Here is a 24,509-nt window from a genome sequence, read left to right as displayed (position 1 = left end):
CTGCTACCTCCCTGTTAGGAATGGGGAGGCTGTAGACAGATATGTGCCTCTTTACATAAATCATTCAGACCCTTATTTCAATGGCCATCTCCTTTTCCAGCTACTGGAAATGGCTATTTTATTTGCAAACCACTACCGTGATTGAATGTGGCTCTCTCTGTTGGTGGATGAAAGTTTTTCTCTGACTTCATGTGAATTGGTGCTTCTAGATGGTCTTAATGTTGAAGGCAGATCAAATCACGGAGTGTGGTAGCCGGTGACCTGCAGATGTGTGATTTGGAGCTTTGCAGAAAGAAAATGGAAAAAGGTGAATTCTATACACTCTAGAAAACAACCTTCATCATTCAGGAACAAAAGATCACACAATTTGAAGTGTTTATTTAACCTGAGTGCTGAGTAGTGGTGTCTCCAGCTGAACACTGACCTGATTCATCCAGGTGAGAGAGAGTGTTCTTCCTTCACTCTGCACTGCCTGATTCTTCTCCCGACATGAACCACCCTGCTCCGGGTGAACAGGACCCAGCAAACAAATACGATTTGGGATGTTTTTTTTAGGACCGGTAATGTCAGCCTTTGCTCGGGGGCGTGTTGGGTGGTCAGTGCATGTGACCTTCTCACAGCGGGCCTCTCTCACCCCCATCCATCCCTATTAGAGGACACTTATCAGGGATAGCAGCCGGAGTGACACACTCCCAGCTGGGTTTCCCTGGAGAAAATGCTGTGCAGTGCAGGGAGAGCTCCCTCCGGTGCACTGAGGTGTGTGTGTGTGTGTGTGTGTGTGTGTGTGTGTGTGTGTGTGTGTGTGTGTGTGTGTGGAGTTGTTCTCTGCAGATAGGACCCTGTGACTCTGAGATATGCACATGCTCATTAATTATAGGCTCTCATTATCCCCCCCCAGGCCCCAGACACTTAATCAACACCAAGCTCCTACTAAGACATGCGCAGGCATGCACTCACACACACATCCTCGTGCACACCCATCCCACATGATCCACAGCAGTCATATTCTGACTTGTCATCCAAGAATAGAGCACTGTAAAAGAGGTGAATGAATGAATGCTGATGAGGGTTATTTGTTTAGGTGATGTACGGCACAACAGAGTGGGTGGTGTCATTGCTGTTTAACACTTTTGTTATTATAATGTGAAGTATTTCAAAACCGATTCATCCGTCTGCCATGTCTTACAGTGGAAGCAATTGGTCAAACTGTCTATACATTCCAAAGTTGTAGTTTTTAAAGGCCCTGTGCATTTGGGTGATGCTTTTTGGAATGTCTCTCATTTATTTATTCTTAATTAGTCTTTAAATATATATATATAATGCTACCTCCCAAGGAGGAAGATCAGAGACCTTGTGAAAGTACGGCCAGTGTGTAGTTATATCTATATCATTACAGGGAAGGGCATATTGCTGTGCACGCATATGTGCATGGGACATGTGGTATGTGTTGGGCTACCCTCATTTAGCTTTAGAGGGAAAGAAAAGTTTTAAATGTTGCATTCACAAACCACAACTGACCAATCTGACTAATTGTCCCTCAAAAGCACCATTTACGTAGAAATGCAGTTTTGTTTTTGTTCTTCCAAACAGCATTGAACCAAACCAAGCAAAAGGCAGTGATGAGGATTATTCATGATGTGGATAAAGACAAATAGAGTATTTAAAGAAAGTGTTGCTGCTAATGTATCTTATTTGTACATTGTTGTTAGTTATTATTTATTATTTGACCAATTACAACACGTGCAACACTCCTAACTATCACACAATGAATGCTAGCTCAGGTCACTTGACACCCGGCACATCTAAAACTATTTATCTGCAAATTTGCCCAGTCTAGAGAACCACAACATAAATTGTGTTTTGCTGTGTTCCTCAGTCGAAAAACAGTGAACCGTGACATTGGAAACGCTGCTCTTTGTTGATAAGCTTTTTAAAGCTATGAGTCACTTCCTTATATTTGTTGTTCTTTCTGATTCGTAGCAAAACTTAACTCTTTCAACCACTCCAGCCCATCTTTCACAAAACCAACCCTGGATCACAACATGCCGTGGAGACATTTTTGAGGGCACAATTGGCAAGAACAAGGAAAGGAAGTGCAAACTTTCAAACGGCTCCAAGTGGTGGAAAATGAAAGAGGGGGTTTTTGTTTCCCTCTGAAGGCTGGAGTCTGATTTCCTGTGCGGCTCTGATTGGGAAAGCAGAGGCACGCACAGGGAGCCTGCTTCTGTATGGAGAAGCCAGATGACAGGCCTCACTGGCAACAGACTGTTGCTGAACAGCGTGCCGAAGTGGCCTTTGATTGATCATCAAACGTGCCTTTTATGAAACAATCGCTTGCGAGAACCTGTTTTAAAAAGCGGGGACTTTAATGTCTGAGCATGTGGTTGTGAGAGAACATAAACATAAGCAGCATTCTAGGACGCAGGAGTCTGTCTCCATCAGCCATGCGGTAGGACTAAAGGTGATGCAATGATTCAAACATGATGGATATTGTAAAACATAAGCACACAAAGAACTTCTGTTTGACTCTACACGTGTGCTTCAATCACAAAGCTCGACCAGACGGCCATTCTGCTTTGGTGGCAGCTGTACGGAGGTAGTGTCAAGCATTCTGTCCATGCTCAGCCATGTGGCTACGCAGTGCGTCTCATACTTCCCCGCACAGCAGGAGGTTGTCCATAAGGCCAGATGCCACATCCCCCCCCCCCTCCTACATGTCTTTTGTTATTTGAGTGACCCTTGGGTGCACCGCAACCCTGCTGACCCCAAAGAGCACCACCTTATTGACCAGCTCACAGCTCCATAGAGTCCATTACCTAAACCAATTTAAATCACACACTGGCTGTTGGAGAGGATTTCATCTTGTTTCAATATCAACGATTTCCTTGATTTGCCTTTCTCTAATTTGAAAGAATTCCTCTTGATTAGACAATAACGTGGTTACTGCATTAATGCTGTCACATATTCAGTGATGGACATTTTGGTTTTACGCTGGAACAGCTGGGTTCAGCACCATTAGCTCTGTATTAACTGTTGTTCACTGTTTTCCTTCTGACTGTGTCAGTGATTGTGGTGAGAGGTTTGCCACAAGAATAACCATGTTGTCTGTTTTTCATTTTACTCAGCCCACTTTCGTTGCTTAATGGTAAAAAAGTCCATTTTTTTCAGCCTGGAAAGGCTCAGACCAATTTATGCCAAACAAAAATCTTTTGGCAATGTTACGCCTCTGATGGACGCCTGGGGTAAAATATTGCACAGTATACAATATGTGACAGCTGCTCTCAGAAGGAGGAAACCGGGAAAGTGGACACAAACAGGGGCGACCAGTCCTTTGAGAATCATCGTCTTTTTTTTCAAGAATTAAATCTACAATTCCCACAAAAAGAATCAACCATGGTGTCCTCTATTTATAAAGATCAAGACAGTCAGTTGGTGGATTTAGTCATTTGAATCTAACTCAATAACACACATTTAAACCATAATGAGCAGCGTTGCAGGTTTTATTTAAACCTGCTGAGCAGATGCAACTCGTCCATCACACCTCCGGTGTGTCAGACTCTTTTACAATGTAATGGATACAAATATGGTTCATTCAGTTAAGGTTTCATTATGTTCCACGTGCTAAACGATGCGTTATGATAATATAAAATCTGTTAAAAATGCAAATCTACTTTGCCTTTGTACCCAAATTAACTTTGACCCGACTAGCGAGGACGTCCACCCGCAAATCCACAGACCACAGGTCAGCGTCGTAAACGCGCCGCGTGTTGGACGGGCACCAGCGGGGTAGCATGCACAGACTGTCCGAGGGATTATTTCCCGGGAATGTGTCCTTGGCGCAAACGCACCAAAAAAACCGGCGTGCCAACGTGTAAAAAAAAAACAAAAAAAAAACGCCCCGCTCGGCGGACTTGTGTCCGGCGGCGCTATGACCCAGCCGCCTTCTGCCAGTACCGCGGCGCAGAGCTGGAGGAGCGGAGTCATCTGATAGCTGTGTAGTCCACTTTGTTGCTGCAATCAGGATATCCTCTCAGCTCCTCGCTGAAATTCCAAGTTTTCTTTTTTTCTGGGGTGGTTGTAGTCCTAGTCCCCCCCCCCACACCTCCCCTCCCTCCCTCCCCTGAAAGTAAGCTCCCCGTCTCCGCCGGACGCTGTTGGACTGTTTCTCAACAAATGCTTTAGAGAAAAAAGTGCGTTGTCGACCCGCTTGGAAAACGGGATTCGACCACTGTTGGGGAATAATACCGCAATTTGGCACAACTACAGTCCGTCTTCGAGCTGTTTCCTCTAGACCGAAGAGAGACGGGTCGGACACCGTGTGTCCGTAGACGCGCCGGACTAACGAGTTATTCTCCCCTACAAGGACCACTTCTACTCGGAGAAAAAAAAAAAGTTGGAAGAAGCATTTCTTCGTGTCGCGCACAGCCCGGATTGGTCTTGGAGGCGCAGACCCTGCGTGCCGAGCGAGGAGGGAGTGGGTTCATAACGGACTCCTACAGTGGATTTACGCACAAGAACCTTCCCCCCCGCATGCAAGACACTGTCAGTCGACACCATGTGTCTCTGGTTTATTTTCCAAGCTCCGCTATGGATTTAACCGGTGTATAATTGTTAGTTGACTGCACTGTCTCTCCGCAAAATTGCCGCAAAGCTGAGACTCGCACAGCACCATGCATCGCTTCTTGGAGAAAATCTGCTGCAAAACTGAGGGAAGTCGGGAGGCAGCATGACTTGGGCTCTGGATTTCTTTGACTCTACATTCCAGTGTCATATAACATCTTAATGCTGTTCAATTTTGGTTTACAAATATGATGAAATGGCAGCCCCGGAAGAAGGTGAGTCCGGCTGATTTCTTTTCTTCCAATTATGGCGATAGATAACAATTCCCAGGAGCACAAGTTGGAAAGATTGGGCTCGGTCACAGACTGCCGCGCTTCCTATTCCACTATCCCACTGCTCACGAAAGGACCTGTAGACGGTTATAACCAGATCAGCTGAACTGTAACCAAAGAATACTTCATAACGATAATCAAGTTTTACGTCTCCTCTCCCACTCCGTTTAAATGACCGTAAGAGGCAGACAGCAATCAGCTGTTGTGCACCGCACTGCGTTGTCGTGTGGACACAATATGGCAGCGTATTAAAAGTGCTCATCCAGGGGAGTAACGTATGTTGCTTTAGTTAATGTCTCATACCGTGCTGTACTGTCCAGCACACAGACACCCACTCCTTTTCTGGACTAGTCGAGACGTCGGTCACTTGTCCTGTAGAATATCTGGAGTCGTGCCCATGAATAGAACACAATCGTTTGGTAATTAAATAGAGACAGTGGAACATTATACATCAGCGAGATTTGCAACCAAAAGTTTCTGAATGAAACCTCGGCACATCTTTCAGAGGATTCTGGCAGAAGGAGTAACACGTCTGTCTTTGTTTCTTGTTGCCATGGGTGGACACTCATTTTCCGATGCACGTTTGTATTGTATTCTCTTATTGCCAAATTTTTGGTAGCCTTGCAGTATTACGAAATGGAAAATATCTGAAAATCATCTGGGGTCTATAAAAAAAAAAAACCGGTTGCACTAAGATGCCGTTGGTTTGGATTTTTACCAGCAGGGGGCACTTGTCTTACAAGAAGCAGCCTTCCTTTGCAGAAGTGGGCTCTACACCGGTCTTCAGTGAAAGAAAGGACAATTAAAATCTTTCCTCTATCAACTGTATCACATTTTTTTCAAAACTTCTGCCACAATACTTTGTTGTATAGCAGCATGACAATGTGCAGGAATTATTCCCCTCCACCCTAATATTTCCGCCTTCTCAGCCTAGACATGACGATGGTGATGATGATGATGTTGTTATAACCTCCCCATAATACAGCTCACTGGTTACCAGCACCAGAAGTAGTACAACCACTCCTACCAGCACTGTTATCTGCTGAAACCTGCTTCTAATTAACTTGCCATCTCGTTGCCTGCATACGTCATGGTGTCATCTGTGTGGATGACCTCATCCCGAGAGATGAGATGAAAGTCAGTAATAGAAAAACCCAGCGTCCTAATGTTAAACTATCAACAGAGGAAATAAAACCTATGAGCATGCCCTAATGATTTCTACAGCTGTGCCGTGTATCTGCCAGAATCATCCATGAGACCCCCCTCATGAGGACTAAAAGCCTCTCTTCACTGCAGGCATTGCATTCATATGCGCTCAATCTTAAAAAAAAAACCCGAAAAGCAACAGTGTCCTTCACATGTAGAATCTCTTTTCATCAAGTATTTTTCCTAAGGTACACACTCATCGAGGAGGGAAATGGTGACTCAGTGTTTGGTGTGATGCTGGTCATGCTGGATGATCGATGCACACGTATAAAAACACAAGCACAGAGAGCAGTGCACACTAGTTTATCCACGTAGTGTTTTTGTGTGTTTGTTTCATAATCCCTTCACCTTGGCCTCTGGTTTAACCGAGACACTGGAATAAAAACAGCCATTATGCTCCACGTGGTAACAAAAGTCATTGGTATAGAAGAAAGAAAAGTGCTGGCTTCTTGTTTATCTGCTTTTCAATCTGTCTTCCCACTCCACTTGTTGGTTGAAATCAATAGAAAGTGTAGGAGCATCAAATTGATCCAGGCTGAGTGTTCTGTCCGCGTCGTCATTATGGATTACACTAATGAGTCAAAATTCCAAATCTGTGATGTTGGAGAGAAGAGCAGGCAGCCATTTCCTTTATGTTGCAGCTAGACGACATCTCTGTTCTGGAGTGAGAACGAGAAGATAGTATTTTTCTTTTCTTTTTTTTAAACCGGGAATTTGTGTTGTTAACTTTGTAATACTGTCATTTTGGTGGAGTTGCTCTGACCTGGCTTCGGTGAATTGTGTCTATTACACAATGTTTAAATGTGGAACGGGAGACTTACGACTAAAGGCTGTCAGAGATTTCTGATAAAGGTTAGATAAGACTAACAGTCTGGCCTGCGATAATCAATGTTTTCTGAAGATTGAGCTTTTCCTGAAATGCAACAATGCACACGTCACCATCTCCTTTTAAAGTAAAGAGGCACTGATGTTTTGTGTTTGTGAGGCTCAGGAATGCTAACATGGCTGATAGCATTAGCGGGGTAGGGAGGGGTTACAGCAGCTGCCCCGGCAGTCGTCTGTGGGCGGGGTTGTATCAGAAGAACGTAACGCGGCTGGCACCTATCCAGAGGGAATGACACAATGAGCTAGCATTGTGTCAGGTAAGAGATGGCAGCGTGCCGAAAGTGCACCTAAAGGAATGAGAGCCCGTAGTTTGCATTCAGAGAACACAGAACCCTTGGGGTCGTTATTCAAGACACCGGGTACTTTCAAGGGTTTGTGTACAGTACCAGGTTTGGACGTGGTACTGTTTGGACATTAGTTATGGTCTCCATTGGCATGGCAGGACTGTGTATTCCTTGTCCGCGAATTTCTTGTGTGGAACAGCTGAAAAACATTCCAAGGTCCCTTTTTTCTTTTTTTCTTTTGCTGCCAGATGTGTTTTGGAGCCATCATCAGCCAATGTTTTCTTGAGCAGATTGGCTCATAACCTGTTAATATGTTGGTTGGTCTCATATTACAAAGCCAGGCAGTGGATTTATATTTCACATTATGGCCTGTTGCAGTGTGACCAAGTCAGTTGGAAGTGGTTTTTCTTTTTTTTTTTTTGTGGTTCCGCCAGATGTTTTTGTGGGTTCCACACAATTGACCTGAGATGTTCTCACCTGAGAGCGACTGTTCATGTTTCCGTGGCCAAGCTCACGGACGGCTTTGACTCCTACCATCAGCAGCCGCACTCTTACATGCCTGACCGTGTTCATTGGCTTTTCACTTTGGGGAGTTTCTCATGCTGCTTTTCCCTCTTTGATTCAGTAATATTTATGAACTCTCTGCCGGGGGGGGGGGGGGGGCTGGCTATCACTCCCTTCCTGGCTATCTCTCCCTTCAGCGCTCCATCAGGCCACGTGACGTCTCCTGGCTGGCAGCAGCACGGCAGTTTTTGGAATACACTTACAGAAGGGGAAAATCCATCAGAATGTGAAGAGAAGCGCTAGAAGACACGCTAGAAGAAAGCGCGCGGGGGGGGGCGGTCAGTTGGGGGAAGGAATGACTTTGGGAGAAGCTGGACATGAATTGAGATACACCAGGGAGCAAATGAATGATGACTAGATAGTAGGACTGTAGGAAATAAGGTGATACATTGGTGGATATTGGGGGGAAGACTTGCCTTTTAGAGCTGTAAACATTGATAGAAATGGAGATGGTTGGCCTTTCGAGAAAATGGGAAAGGGTCTGAGACGAGCGAATACGATTGCGCTGGAGATTTGGAGTTTAGGAGTGAGAGCCCCTAGAGTGATGCAGCAGGGATAATTAACGATCGCGAGTGATAGCAACTGCTGTTCCTGATGCTGCGCTGTATTTACGGCCCAGCACGCCGAATGGAATGGGATGTGGCCGCCCCCCCTGGCCTATCCTCCTGGGGCATGAAGCGTTAGCGTTGGGGGCGGGGGACTGGTTCAGGCAGGGAGGGGGTTGCGTGGGGGAACTGCGACTCAGCAATACAGCTGAAAATGTATGTGCCGTACTCGCTCTGTTAATCCCGGCCCACACCCTCCCATTGGGCGAGCCGGACAGAGATGGAGGACAGAAGGAATGGCTTCCTGGAATGCTTGGCCTTTCTTAGTGGTAATGTGGCGCAGTGGTCTGCGGTGCGCGAGCTGCAGGTATATGCCCTATAAGGCACTCCTGGGAGTCCACTGTCAAAATACAATAGGAGAAGAAAAAATAGACACAATGGTGACTGGTCCATCCTGCCCTCATTAATCCTCATTGCTGGGAACTGCACAGGTCACTGTGAATGCGGAGATGGATTTTTGGATAGCGAGTGGTAAATGCAAAGATTGATTTATGTGTAGAATGGTCCATTTGTAATGATTTCCTCCAAGCTTCAGAGCACCCATTTCTGATTTGTTACAGCTTTCCTTTATCCCCCAGTGCTTCTGTTTGAGCAAATGGAGCTATGTTCGAGTTTATTGAGGTCATTGTTCCAGGGGTGCGGTCAGCTGCTCTCAAGGCACAGGAGGTGCCTGCCTCTGGGTGCCTCCGCAGGGAATAAAGCGGACCTGACTTGATGGACCACATCAATAGAAACAAATTTCCTTGTTCTATGAGGTGGAACAGTCCTGTGCAGGAGTTAAGCTCTTTTCTTTTCATTCCTCTTATTGGTTAAGCTTCTGTATTATGTACTCAGTCTTGCAAATACTGAGGGGTAGTGTTTCAGACATAAGCTGGCTAAAACATGTTTTGAATAAGGGCTGTCATTGGCACTCGAGGCACATCCTTTCAGTATGTGGCCTCCAAAACATGCATACTTTTCTCTGTTCCACAAAATGTATCAAAGTAGAGCGGCCAGAACCGCAGTTCCTACATTCCTTTATAACTCAACACTGGACTGGTTCCAGTGGGCCGGGCATAGTATCCGTTCATTCTTCAGGCCCTGCAGCTGTCTCCATCCAACGCACTGCTGTTTTATTGTGACGGACGTTTGCCACTAGTGTGTTCTAAAGAGGGCTTGTGATTCAGCCTGGAAAGAAATGTGTGAAGAGCACCACTAATACCACCCCGCCTCATGCTGACGCCCCTAAATCCCGCTAATTCCATCGCTTCTTTTGTCAGAGATGGGATTCATAAGCCCTCCTTTGAAGGCTCAATTTTCCAGGAGTGTGTCCATGGCTTAGCTTTAGGCTCCATGTAGAAAGGACTGGACATTCCATTCCCTCGGATTGACAGCCCGGTCTGGGACCGGAGTGGTCAGCGTCTAGTTCTTGACTACATTATGGTTGATTGTTGACCAAAAACAATCAACAATTAACCCCTGAATCTTCATGACCACTGCCCACTTGTATAAATGGCACAGTGCAAGAGAGAGCCAAACCAGATTAGCCTGGCCCCAGTAGGGGCTGTGCAATGTTTGTGCAGTCAAACGGTGTAGCAGACGCACACAAAATGCCTCTGAGGGTTTCTCCAGGGGTCACAGAAACAACCAAGCCCAGAGCGGATTGTTTTAGTTCACCTCACCGTCACTCGGGTCTCTCTGTCCATGCCTATCCTCAGTTTTCCTGCCATGCTGAATGTGGTGGGGGACTGCGGGTAGCTTTGAGAGGTTTTTTACTGCTCGCTGTAAAATCCCGCAGGAAGGAAGGAGAAATGGTGCCGAGCACGACCCACTGAGCCCTTTCCCTCTGCGTCTCTCGGGGCTGGGTTTAGCTGCTGTTCCCTCTCGTAAGTTTGGATTTATTTATACGAGGCTTATATTGGGATACTTATGTCAGGCGTATGTTTATAGTCTGTAAGAAATGCAGGGCAGGGAGCTCCTCCTTATACTCCGTGGGCTTGTCTCTTAAGGGAGATTCGTGCCTCCAGCACACTTAACAAGGCAGACAGACAGGTGGTGACTGACAGGCACACTGGGATGAATTCAGTAATGAGGACTATAGAACAAGCCTCCATGGTCAATCCCCCCTCCATGCTCCCCTATTGCAAATGATCTCATGCCTCATAGGTTTTATATATTTAACTAGGGGTCCTGTTTCAGTCTAATAGAGCCATAGCAAAGTATGGTGCAATGCTGTCGTTGCCCCCTCCTGCCCCCCCCTTACCAGGGCTGCTCTCTGCCCCTTCTGTGTTCACCCCAACAGTGTTACCTGCTGTTGTGCGTGTTCCTGTGGTCCGCGTCTTAAACCTGAAAGTGTTCGGGTTGTTTGTTTCTGCCACTCTCTGTAGACTAGATCTGCGGATGTGACTTGAACCTTAATGTGCACCGCGCCACTCTGGCTCCAGCAAATTGCATTGCTCCTTCCTTTTTTAATGGGCTGTTTACCAAAAAAACAAATGTGAAAGATGCCTTTGTGCATCTGTGAATATATGTGTCAACTTGTGTCTCGTCTTGCGTTTGTTTGTGCATTTTAAAACGTCCTCTTTTTGTAATGGTCTTGAAGTCTTTTGTAAATTGTGAGCGATATCTTTGTGTCAGATAAGACGTGATTAATGACAGCTGCAGAATATTATCATCCATCAGAGATGTGCTGCTGAAACACTGTACCTTTTTATCTTTCACGCAGCCGCCGGCCTTAACTCTTGGATCTATATTCCTATGACTTGGGTCAAAGGTCACATTAGAGGATGTTTTGTTCAGCAGTCTAGAGAGTCCTCCAGTTACCGCTGTGAAATCTCAAGCATCAGCAACCCCTTAAGTGTTTAAATATACTGTTCCGGGCTGATCGCTCCTTCAGCGGCTGGCCAGACGTCTCACAGTGTCTATGGTGGGTTGTGACATTATTTGAAGTAATGCCGGCATTTATAGCCGTGTAAAATGTGTTTTGCAGCCCTCGCCACCTGTCCGGGTGTTCTGAACGTGCATAGTGCTGTGAATGCTGCCCTGTCGTCTGAAGAAAGAAACTGGTATGCGTCGCTGCAGCTGCTTGAATGAGGGCTGTAAAATAAAAAGATCCGTTATCACTCATTGCAACAAAAAAAAACACAACCACACACACACACACACACACAACAGTTGGTGCAAGGCTTCAGGTGGGAAATAAACCACGCCAATCTGATTTCAGCTGCAGAGAATGCTGCAGCTCATGTAGTAATTTTTTCCGGGCATAATGCTGCAGTGTATCTGTCAGAATAGTAAAGCTCAGCTGCCCCATTAGGTCTGGATAAAGCTAAGGTACGACCCAGGTGCTGACTCAAACTGCTGAGCCTCGTGCTATAACGAATGCATACATTATACTGCACAGACACCGAATGGTTTTTGTATGTTGCTGCTGGGTAGTGCATCGTTTTACAACCCCCGGGGGGACATTGCTGTAACCCAGTCGTGCTGGCTGGCATTTGGACATGTGAAATTATCCAATGCCGGAGTCTGTCAATGCACACGACTGCATGTGTCCATCGGGCTCCGACCACTCGCGGAAGCCTTCAAACAGGCTAAGCTGCCCGCCTGCAGCACTGGGAACAAACCACCTACCCTCAAACATTGGGCTTTTATTGTCTTGGAGACAACTGGGACGTTGGGACATACAAGCTCAACAGCCATCAGCTCAAAACTGGTGTGACTACATATTGGGCCCTCAAATGCACTAAAGGCTGCTAACATTTACGCCAGCAGATCTATCCCCCCCCCATGTCCGCGTTGTGCTGCTGCTTTCACGCTAACAGAGTATGGCCTCAGGCAGAGCAGGTGTGGGCTACGTCTTTTCGACGGACACACACACTCAGGGGAAACTGGTTGGCTACGGTACCGTTCTTAGTGAAATGGCAGACCAGGATTGTTTGTTGGAGGGTTGGAAAAGCTCTCTGCTGGTCGTATGTTGTGGTCTGAGTAGAGAGTGAGCAGGTGCTTAGACATTAAAGCAGCCCTCCATGTGCCAACGTGCTCTTGGTCCCAAAGGAACAATTTTCATCTGGTAAAATCCTGTTTGCTGCAAATCTGTTGACAAGGCCGGGTGCCAGCTGGTGTTTTCAAGTGTGTCTCTTTGGCACTATGTTAAAAATCAGATTTAATTGCTTGGTTTTTTGCCTGTTCCTGGAATCCAGCAATTGATGAAATTACATAGTTCAAGGCCTTGAATGTGAAATACATGGGATTCAGAGCATTCATATAGCAGCAAATGACTATTTGCTATGTGTATAATGGAGTAATGTCCACCTGAGCAGAGTTACACCTGAGTGATGCACTCTGAAGACCCTGCCGGTGCTCCCATGCTTGATTGAAGCTATCCACTGGTTGCTGCAGCCTCTAAATCTACCACAGCCCACAAACTGTAGTTTTTCACCCAACGAGGCGTCTGTTGTTTCTGTAGAACTTTCCAATGATTTTCTCAGTAGTGCAAGGGATAGAAATGATACATTGACGTGATATAAAATATTAACCATGTTGATGATCATCATATAATATAATGTACGTTGAACGCTGGATGAATTCGAATGATTCCTATCACATTTAATGCCGTGTTTCAAGTGACGAGTAGAGCCTTAAAATAACGACAATATATAAAATATAAATGCCTCTCATAAATGTATCAGTTATTGAGCAATATTTTATGGGAGACCGACAGTTGTTGAAGGTTTCATCACACTGCCTTGCGAGTGCCCTTCTTCATCTAGAAAGCTTATTGTCAAAAGCAGAAGGGTCCCAGTTATACATATGGATTCATCGTTGTTTCTGGCTCCTTTCGTTTCAGCTGAGAATGTATTTTGTTCTAGAAAACCAAAATCGACTTGACATTTGAAATGGATTTGTAATCACAGTGAGAGACGAATGCAATAGCGTTGTCATTGAGCTGTCAGTCTGATGACTGGTGGCGAGACAGCTCTGATACAATTCTTTGGTCCTGCTACAGAAGTAATAATTATGAACTGATGAAAAAGGTTGAACAATAGCAAAGTTGCTGGTGAGTGTGCCGCTCGGCGCGTGTTTCCTGTGTAGATGGAGTTCTTCAGTCTTCTGAGCGCTCTTTGGCAAACAGACAGACGGACTGGCAGGTTGACAGATAGTGTAGACGTGAATGTGGCGGGCGACACTCCTTCCGAGTACATTATCACAGTCCATATTCCCATGAAGAGACACTCATTTCATTCCCCGTCCTTGTTTCCTGCGATGTCGGAAACTGTCGCCGTGGCGATGGGAATGGCTCGTTTTTTTTGCATTGATGCACGCGCTGGGTTTTCTCAATCAGAGAGTCTTTAAGCGCTTTCCTGTTTGGTAAATTAGCGTCAAATGATCTTGTTTGAGGGCTCGTCTCTTCTTGGCTTGTTCAACGGAGACTCCCGGGGGGATTCGTGAGAGGATTCAGATCGGAGGTTGTGAAGATGAGAGGGGGGACTTTTGAACCCTGATTAGAATATGGGTTGAGTTAATTACATTTGTTTTTTTTTCTATCTATTCTAATCTAATTACGGATGGTTTCTCAGTTAATCCTCAAATGAAACCTGAACCGGTCCCATGAAGGAGGGGGGGGGCTGAGGCAAGAAGCGATACTCCTCGCGGCCGCCCACCCACCTCCTCTTCCACCTCCTCCTCCTCCTCCTCCTCCTCTCATCCCTTCAAAGCCGTGCAGAGGAGTGAACAGATGTGATGAGGAAGCTTTGTCTCCGTCAGTGCTTCGGTTTATTCCACCGAGCGGCGTGAAACCGACACCTTGTCTGTCAAAGATCCGGTCAGGGTCTCACCATTTAATTAATTGAGAATATAAACCGCAGACGGGGAACACCTCCACGTGTTACGTTGCCGTCTGTGGGCCCGTTCGCACACATGACTTGAACACAGACTGCAATAAGAGCATTAGGATAGGATATTATAACGGCGCAATGGCACGATCCCAGGAAACGGTGGGCTGCAGAGTGTCTGTGCTGCAGTGTGGACCCCACATGATTAGGAACAGATGGCAGCAGACCGATCACATTTGTTTCCGTCGTCCTTACTCCCACCGCCTTTGTTCTGCAGGCATATTCCAACTTCTTCATATGTTTCAAACTTCTCTGAGTGTAGGGAACTTCTTCATGCTGACAGCCTCTTTTGTTTCTTCTCGTTGAATATCTGAGCAGCTCTTGACGTGGTGGCTGATTGGAAAGATCAAGAGATGCTCTTTGTCTCCAGTTTCTCTGAATAAGAGAAGTTAAAGGCCAAAAATGCAATTCAAGCACTTCTGTCTACCCCCGGATGACACTCCTACGCCGTCGCCTTGCTTTCCTGTCTCGCATCGTTTCTCCCTTTTTCTCTTTGTCTAAATTCAAACCCCTCATTTCTCCCCATCTACCTCTGCATGTCCTCTGTACTCCATCTTCATGCCGGTGCCTCGTAGGAAGAAACAGCCTTTAGCTGTAAATTGCCCCATTTCTCACATTTCATTTTTGAAAGTTAAAGCAGGTAGAGAAAAAATGGGGGGAGAAGCTGCTAGCCCAGCACATTGGTGAATACATTAGTACCCCTGGGTCCCTGAAACAAAAGAAGTTTTTCTTGATTCAACCCAAACTTACGCGCAAGCTCTTCAGTGTACGTACACAAGCAGCCTGTATGTTGGTCATGACGTGAAACCGAAGCAGGCAGTCTAAGTACAACACTCTGAAGCACACCGGGCTCAGGGCTTTTCGCGAGTGAAGAAAAAATATCGGGACATTTCCATTACTCTGCAAATGTGTAAGTCCATAAAAGCATAAAATTAGAGATCTGTGGAGCATAACATTAATTCGGAGACCTCTACAAAAGGTCAAAGGATATTTTCAGACTAAACCCACGATTAGCCTCTTGTTTGACATACAATGTTAATGCTTGGTAAGAAGTTACCCAGTGTGGAATTGGTATGTCCAGTCGCACATTAATCCTGCTTTGAAGTCTTTTAAGTCTTCTGTGACCTACTAAGGATTAGGGATGAATTTCCCATATTGTTTCTGATGCACGTACATAACATTTGAGACATTATTGAAATCTGGGGTCTGCAGAGCGTTTTGCTGCTGAGGCAATCTGTTCCTGCTCGCTGTCCCATTTTTCCCTAGTTGCCACTCTCCATGGTTGGAGATTAGGGGAGGGGAGTGTAGCAGCCAATTACAGTTATATCTTTGTCCCGCTGGAGACTCCGGGGCTGTCTGCAGCCCCCTTTTTCCTCAGTCGAAGGGGCACCCGCTTTTCTCAACTAGGCCAATTTGTCCAGATCACTCATTCAGGTTGGTGTCATTTCAGGGGGAGGGGGGCTGCTGATGTCTGCCTTTTAGAGGGATGATTATGGTGAAAGCAAAATGCAGATGATTCGTAATCTCCTTTGAAGAGTCGCACCTCCTTTCTCTTTTCTTCACGTCTTTATCTCATGATCCCATTTCCTTTTCGTTCAAGGTCTTCCCAGTGTCCCGTTGACCTCCTTTTTTTCCCCTCCTTGATTCTGTTCTCTCTGGATCTCCTTTCCACTCGTCATTATCTCCTCTCTGTCTGATTACATTTCCCAAGGTACCATCATCCCCGTTTCTTCTTACTTTCTCTGCGCTTGGTAACGGACTCTTTTAACGCGTGGACGACAAATCACAGACCCCCATGTAAGAATATAGGCTAATCTGGGCTTTCATTAGTTTGTGTACATGAATATTGCATGGCTGGTTCTCCTTTGCTAGCACAGATTAGTTCCCACTCTTTTCCCTTGGTTAATTGAAATCCATTATTATCTGACTGCAGTCAGGAGTCATGCGCCAAAAAAAGCTCCTGTCTGAGGCTGTACTCCAAGGCCGCTCCGATCACCTCCACCTCCCGCTCCCAAGCCGTCAAACCCAAAGCCCTGCTCTTCCAACGGACACCAATCAAAGGGCTCTTCTGGGTGAAGCAGAGCAGAGTGATGGGAAATGAGGTTAAGTGCGCGGACTGACCGACCTTCAATATTGCAACGCCCTTCCATATCAGAATCTGACAGCCCGTGAGAGTGTGGAAAGAAAGGGCTTGGTGGGACGAGTCGTAATTGGACTGGGATACCAGCGAGTAGATGAAGCATTTAAGGCGCCGACCTGTCTATTTGCACCGCGTGAAGGGTGTGAAACAACTGACGGGTTCACCCATGTTTTTTTTTTTTTTTCTTGCTTTCTTTTTTTATAACAAGAGCTTCTGTATACTTTCGCCTGCAATAAACAACGCAAAAACATCCACCCGCACCATACATACCTTTTGGGTGGTAAAAGCCAGATATGTAGAAAATCATTTTACACTATTATTTTTTTGCTTCCAGATAAAATCTTCAGAAGAGTGTCTGTGGGGTGCTATTTTAAAAAGGCCCCCCTCCCGTCTCTATCTGATCTTGTGTGTTGTTACTCGGGGACATGAGGGGGTGGAGCAGTGTGTCGAGACTCTTTGGAAACAAGGTCCTCCATGTTGCCCCTGGACACGTTCCCCTTGTCAAGCAGCTAATTTTATGCAACCCTCATCATGCCTTTGGAACGGAGAAAGAGAGAGATTTTATCTTCAGGATGGTGCCGAAATAAGAGGAGGAAATTGAGTAGAAACTGTTGCTATGCATAAAAGCAAGCGTTTCATCCTGTTTTCCTGCCTCAATCCTCTTTCCTCATTTTTCTTTTCTTTTTTTTCATAGATTTGTTTAATTTTTGATGTGCTGGGAATTTAGAGACACATGACCCTGCACGCAATATTTTTATATATATTCTCCAATTCACACAGTCTTAACTATCTCAGGGCCTGTTGTGACTGTTTGCCCAAATCAAGAATTTCCCTAAAATGTAATATATTTTCCACCCCATTATTTCCCTGTCAATTTTTTTTCTTCCTTTTTTTCTACCTGCTTTCACGCGTGCCAGTTTGTTGAAAACGAGCAACAGAATTATGTGATGCTTTTCTGCTGACACACTTGTGAGAGTCACATTATCTTTCAAGCTGAATACCTAATTATTTTCTTCTCAGGCACAAAAAAACACGTAATTCAATCTTTCCTTTTACTCCTTTCTGTCTCGGTCCCGCCGCATGACACCGCGTGGTCGTGTGGTGGGACTGGAAATGAGAGGCACGGTGGCACAGTGTCAAAGAGCAGCAGATTGAACATTGGCCTGAATAGTCCAGCAAATGTTTGCAGATTTTTTTATTCAAATTAGCCCACATTTTTGGCTCAGAAGCCAAGGGTGCAGAGCGAGCTCTGCAGTGGACACCTGCTCTATTAACCCCACATAATGCCTTCCAGTGTTTGGGGGTGATTGCATGAATTATCACAAAGATGGAATTGCTGTTTGGGTTTGCAACTGTTTGCCTGTACAGAGAACATAAAAATAGCAAATAGAAAGTTAGATTTAGCCGCCTTAAGAATCTGAGGAGTTCTTTTGTGGGTTCCACATTTTCCACTTTTAGTCCTACGTTTAGTCAAACAATGAATCTAAACCTGAGCAGAAGGCTGCTACTGCCCGACATCAGACAACATTATTTATGGTGTGTGTAGCTGTCGTTGGTGTTTGACTTATTGCAGGGTCACAGGATGTGGGTGGATTTAGATGGTACTTTATCACTCTTACCACACCATTCTTAATCAAGTCACGTCCCACCCCGTCGCTGCGCTGGGTCACCTCCAGTATCTGCATCTGGGTGTGTGTGTGTGTGTGTGTGTGTCCAAGTATGAGTGTATGTATAGTATTTGCTGTATAAGTGTGTTGCACAACATCATTTGATACTATCGTCTTTGACCACACACACACACACACACACACACACACACACACACACACACACACACACACACACACCATCTTTGTCCAGATACGGACATTTATGGAGCAGCAGCGAGCCTCCCGTTGCTGCCATGTTCTTTTTCACAATTGGAGGCCACGACTTGAATGTATTCAGCAAGTATGTGATAGGTGCAGATTCACACTCTCTAGTCCCATAGATATATTCACTTTTTTAAAGGTTATTGTTTTAGGTCTTTTTAATTGGCTTTTTCTTGCAGATCGGGAGGGCGGATGACACGCTGCAAAGGGTTGCAGTTGTATAAAGACATTTTCGGCACAAGTATCTTAACGAAATGTTAACGATTGTCTTGATAGGGGATCTCTGCAGTATGCATTGTCTTTGATTTGGGATATTCAATACCAGTCAAAAGTTTGGACACAATTTTCAATGAGGAAATGTGTCCAAACTTTTGACTGGTGGTGTATATTGGACAAAACGGTTGTCTTCCTGGTTTCAAAGGCAACAACATGCAACAGATATCACATTCATAGCACTCCCCAAGACTCGTAAAGAGGTTTCGATGTGTACAAAAAAGTCAGTTTCCATTTAATTGAGAGAACTTGCACCTTGTGATCTGTTGTCGTGACAACTGTAATGCAAAAGTTTTGTAACAAAGGCCGACCTTGTGTGGATTTGTGATGTGTTTTTTTTGACGGTGCACAGCACATCGCCCTCAGCCCTGCTTCCCTGTCCTCGGTTGGTTTGTTCGCTCTGACATTGGCCGCCCTGTCCCGCTTTTAACCTGAGTCTAAAGCCATGACTGATGGGATTCACAAGCCTCCTCCCTACTTCACCTTTCACTGGGTATATATATATATATATATATATATATATATATATATATGGAATAGAAATGTACCTATGCCAATTGATGTCTGTGTGTGTGTGTGTGTGTGTGTGTGGTTGTCGGATCTTTGACATTAACCTACAAGTGTGTTTTATTTCCTTTTTTTTACTGTGTGATTTAGCCAGAAAAGCCTCTGCTGCTCTCCATCACACGTGTGTCTTTACGAAGTCTCGGTTGAATAGATATCATGCCAGGGGGTATTAAATGTTTAATGCTGGTGGATGTAGAAGATTGGCTTCTACTTGTCCTGATTAAATATTTAGGGATGTCTGAATGGTGCATTTGACATTGCGAGGTGCTGAGGGACCGTGATCGCCGTGTGAAATGTGGGAACATAACTGACTGCCAGCTGTCTATTTAGTTAGGACTTTGGTGCAACTGGGACCTCGACGAGTAATAGTGGTGCCAGACCCAGGAGGACGGGAGGTGAGAGGGGGAGGTTATATTTAGCCATGTCCCGTTTAACACAGCCCTGTTTCCCCTCAATACATCTCCCCCCCCGCCTCTGTATGGGACCCATTGCTTTGTCTTTTTGAATATAAGGGACACTCGACAAGGATAAAACTTGGTTTGGCATACAGACCTAATGTCTGTAGACAACTGTGAGCCATGTATTTCTTAGTTTAACTTGATGGAAATGGCAAAGGCTGCCAATTTCAGTGAAATGGGGCATACATGTTTTAGAATAGTGTTTTTGACTACAGTAGAAGTTCTCCAAAGAAAAGAGATTTGAGTTTATTTCAGTTTCCATCTGGAAAATTCAGCCAGGCACAAGTATTAAGACAGGCTTGGATTAATATCTTAAAATCAAAGAGCCGCTTGAGCACCAAATGGCATAATCCATTTACCTGACATCTCTGTCCACATTCAGTGAGAAAGCCGGCGAAGCAGCAGTATTTTCTAGGTTGCTGATCATTATTTATAGTGGCTGCTGACAGACACCGTTTGATTTATAAAAAAATGTTTTTTGGCTGCTTGGTAGATCGAGTGGCTTTATTTGGAGATCAGAGCGTTACACTATTTTTCTTTCTAGCAGAGGCAACTAAAGGCAAAATATCCGATAATGCATGTAGAGCTTTATTATGAAATTAACTAACTTGCCGTGTGTTTAGGTCTCTGCCGTGCTAGTTTGTGATCTCCAGGGGCCTCTCTCTGCCCCCTGCATACCATATCCTCCGTCTTTGGAAGCAGTATGAGGTGTTGGGATATTAGAACCATTTCTCTAACTCCGACGCAGACCTGGTTGCACCACAGACCACTACAGTGCTGGCTCACACGGGCTGCATTGTTCTGAGAAGCTCACAATGGAGACATGTGCACAGAGACTTACTCTCATTGCATTCCTCTATTCCTCTGAGGTTTCCATGTAGTATGCCTCCAGTCCCTTTCCCCAGCGCACACATGCACAATCACAGCCACATAGTAAGAGCAATCCCGCAGTGTGTAGCCCAAAACAACTGCAGTCTGTGACCGCAGAGATAAAGAGGAGGGAGGCAAACTTAGTCCAGCTGGGCAGTATTGCCTCTGTTCAACAAAGGAAGAGTCAAGTAAGCAAAACGCATGTCTGACTTGGCCTGTCTGCTTGGCTGGCCTGTTGGACAACCCACAAAGGAGGAGAAGAACACCTTCACGGGAACAGCCTGGAGGCAGGAGGAACCTTCACTTCCACAGTCAAATCTCCTTCCGAGAGGACACACGCTCTTGAAAGCAAGCACAGAGGAAAGCATGTGATCCGTAATGCCACGTTATGTATGTGGATGCTTGGATTAGCATTAGTGTATATGACCTTTTTTTTAAAATGATAGCTCCAAAAGTGACTCCAATTTGAGCGATTGAGTGGTTCTCAATACTGTAACCGTTGAACCACTTAGGTCTCAAACGACCATCGAGCAGATGTGGCTTTCATGCATTGATAAAACAAAAAGAAGCTTTAGAACTGTGTGGGGGCTAAACTAATGATTTAAAGGGACTTCTTGTGGTCTCGAGCAAAATAAAAAAAATGTCATGACAGTCTGCCACCACTGTCTAGTCGTTAAACTATTCCAGTGGTTTGTGGTTGGACTTTAATGCCATTTTCATTGTTTTCATTGTTATTTGTTTGCACTGGTGTATTTATACATTATATATATATATTTTTAAACTATTTTTCTTAGGAATATTGTCAGGTCTCTGCTCTTCATAAGCTGAAGTATGTCAGAAGAATCTGACGCAGTCCAAAATCCGACTTTCTCGTAACGTCGTCTTGCACCACAGTCCATTACTCTTTGTGAGGCTCCGGCCTTTACTGGGGTCAGCCGCACACGGCACACGGGCCTGGAGGGCAGAAGCCGTCTCACTCAAGGGCTGCTTGTTACTAGAATGATGCCACTCCACTTATTGGTTTACAAATCAAATTATAATGTTAGTTTTTAATTTAATCCCTGATGCACATCTAATTTCACTTGGAATGGCGGACCCCCCCCAGACAAATGGTGAAGTTGTTCCGAGTGTTTAAAGAACCTTGCTGGGTGGATCAAGGCTGGATAAGTGGTTACGGTACGAAGGAGGCCTCATTGGGCCCGTTATGGCTCGATGGTTTAACTATAATCCGATTGGGCACGGTGGGGAGACCCCGATGCCGGCAGCATTAGGTCCTCAGAGCCAGACAACCAGTGGGCTCACACCTGCCACTCCATTTCATCTCAATGTTCTCGCTGATTACTGACAGTAATTAAAAATTCTAATTATATTGGAGTCTCTATCGAGCAGGATTTGTAGAAATGCAGATTATTAGCTGGTTTTGTTTTGGCTCAATTACCCACTGACGTCTCGTGGGAGCCGTAGCTCGTAAACTACATGCGAGCTCTGCCAGCTCTTTCTCCAGCAGCAGGCAGACCTGTTAACACCTGCAACCAACCAGGTCTGCCACGGTCAGTGGGACTGTTTGAGGTATCGGGGCTAGAACAAGATGCAGTCTTCTGATGAGATGCCCCCTCGTCGGTGGCTCTTGGAGACCTAATGAATATTCAGAAGCTACTTTGCATGTAAAGAAACGGATGATTGGAACAAAGTGTGGAGAGCGGCATGGCATTGGGGTTGTTGAAGTTTGACCAATCAAACCCAAACCAGAGCGGGATTTCCAGAATGGTGAGACGGAAAAGACTTGTTCAGATTAAACGCGAGAAACCACTGGTGGAAAACATGAGTGGCAGAAGCAATCCTCTAAAGCAATCTACAGCAGCCCATCCAACCTTGAAGGAGCTTACAATGGGCCGAGCGGTTTCCTTAGCATTAGCGGTCTTGTGTGGGATGCTGTATAATCTACCTGCCAGATTAAGATGACATGGTCATTGTCTTGAAGAGAGAATTGAATTATGGTGTGTGAAGGGAGTTTAAATGAGATTAGGGAGAAAGAACCCATCCAACATGCGTGAGATGAGCAAAGTCAGGGGCTGTGCACCGACTACACTGTCACTCTGATACAAGCACACACAAACACACACACACACACAAAGGATCTAAATATACGATGCACACTTGCACTATTCAAATCCCTATGTCCACTCAAACACTTATAATGGTTCTATATTTGTTGACCACAATGCATTGTGGTTTATTCCCTGCTGTTTTGCTTCTTTCTTATCAGCAGAAATGAAGATTTTCTTCCTTCATGGTGACAGTGCATTCTGTCTCTCTCTCTGTGTGACTGTTTTTTCCTCACTGTGTCTGCTTGTTGCAGTAACCCTACCACGAGTATATGGGCTAATCCCCAGGATGTGTGCGATTAGCCAACAACTACTCTGAAGCATGTTTATTAGTATCTGCTCCGTTTAAGCACAGCTAATCTCCTCGCATACCCAAACTGCTGAGTTCTCATGGTCCTCCCCCTCCATGTTCTCTTAAAGTCTGTCTCTTTTCATGTTTTACCTCGGGCTCTGTGCGCGTGCATGTTTGCGTGTGTGCGACTTACAATGGCTGAGTGCACGTATGTCTGTCACGCATTTGCTTTGTGTGTGTGTGTGTGTGTGTGCAGGGGTCCACTCTGTGTTGCAGTTTAATTCCTGTTGATGCTGTTATCTCAGAGGATATTGCTGTGCAAGTGTCTCCCCTTGGGGACAAGAATATGTTTAGAGATGCTCTAACAGCAGCTTGCCATTTGTTTCATCACCATTGATCATCCAGTGATGTGTTGCACAAAGGAATTATAACAATAGTGATGTTATCAATTAATTGTGCTCCATCGAATACGTTGGAATTGTGTCCCTTAGACCGGTATTTATATGCCACGTTTACGCAAATGCATGTTTGTCTGTGCCTGTGCATCAATCGAGGTGGGAGGATTAGAATCAGCAGATGGACTGTATTTGCCTTAGCCACCCGTGTGCTGACACAGACGGCGTCAATCTGGTGTGCAGAGCTGAGACCAGGTTGTTGCTCACTGGGGTAGAGCCAGGCCAGGACACCCTGTCTGGCATTATGCAGCAGCAGGGAGTCCGGGTGGGACCTGAGTCCAGTCTGTCTGCATGTGGCTATTGTTAAGGTGGACTGGAGTGTTAAGTGGAAACTTTGACATGGTTATTTTTGCTCGTGTAAAGATCAAAACGCCAAAAATTGGACATTGAGCTGCAGTGCAGGAAAAATATGTCATAAAACATAAAAGGAGAGGAAGAGTAGAAAGTAGCAAGTTGAGGTGTGCAGGCGGAGCGAGAGAAGAGGGCGGGGACCTTTAAACCCTTGCAAGGGTTTCAGAGTCAATTATTTTCCTTCTAAATACATTCATGCTTTTTCATTTCCCTTTGTTCTTTGTTCGCAGTTATCACCGTGCTCTCCACAAATAGTGTTTTCCATTTCATCCCTTAAAGGTTTTGCTATGAATATATATTGGTACATCCACATCACTTTTGAATACAATATATATATATATATATATATATATGTATGCAAACCTAAAAACTTTTACAATGACCACCCGCTGTAAATGCTAACAAATGAGTCTTGGAGGGGTCAGACAAGTCAGACTGAGCCGGTGCCCCCCAGCAGCCACAAAAAATATGTTCCTTTTTTTGGGGTCAGCTCTTGAGTTAAGAATTAAGGAGTGATGGCAACTGGGCTGCAACTACCCAAGGAGGCTTTGCAGGGGAAGACGCAGACACTGACAGATACTTAGTGGGTTGTTTTAGTGGGGTTTACAAGCATGGCAGTTGTGGAACAAAAGGAGAGATGAAGGCTACTAGTCCCCCGAGTTTTTAAGCTTTAGTGGAGGCTTCTATTTTGGAAAGAGTGATTTTTTTAGGGAAGTGTGGGAGAAGCAGGGCTTTTTAGATCTCATCACTCCAAACTAATCATGTCCTGGAAATTGAGCCTGAAAAAGACTGCATAGCCTGGATTTTGCTCTGCCCGC

At 45.2% G+C, this 24,509-nt stretch overlaps 1 protein-coding gene across 3 annotated transcripts in view; it reads left to right on the top strand.

The window, feature by feature from the left end:
• Positions 1-24,509, top strand: part of LOC119224538 (tetratricopeptide repeat protein 28-like) — a 140,461-nt gene that overhangs the window by 36,394 nt on the left and 79,558 nt on the right. Inside the window, exon 1 of one of the 3 annotated variants that reach the window (XM_037481589.2) lies at positions 4,109-4,835. The exons of the other annotated variants lie outside the window; for them this stretch is intronic. Coding sequence (XP_037337486.2) covers positions 4,809-4,835 — 27 coding nt within the window. The 5' untranslated portion in view covers positions 4,109-4,808. Of the gene's footprint in view, positions 1-4,108; positions 4,836-24,509 lie in introns of those variants that run through there. 3 annotated transcript variants of the gene reach the window in all.

This window comes from Pungitius pungitius, chromosome 5, assembly GCF_949316345.1.
Source record: "Pungitius pungitius chromosome 5, fPunPun2.1, whole genome shotgun sequence".
Taxonomy (NCBI): Eukaryota; Metazoa; Chordata; class Actinopteri; order Perciformes; family Gasterosteidae; genus Pungitius; species Pungitius pungitius.
Note: the sequence above shows the minus strand (reverse complement) of the source record. Positions and strands in the feature narration are given on the sequence as shown.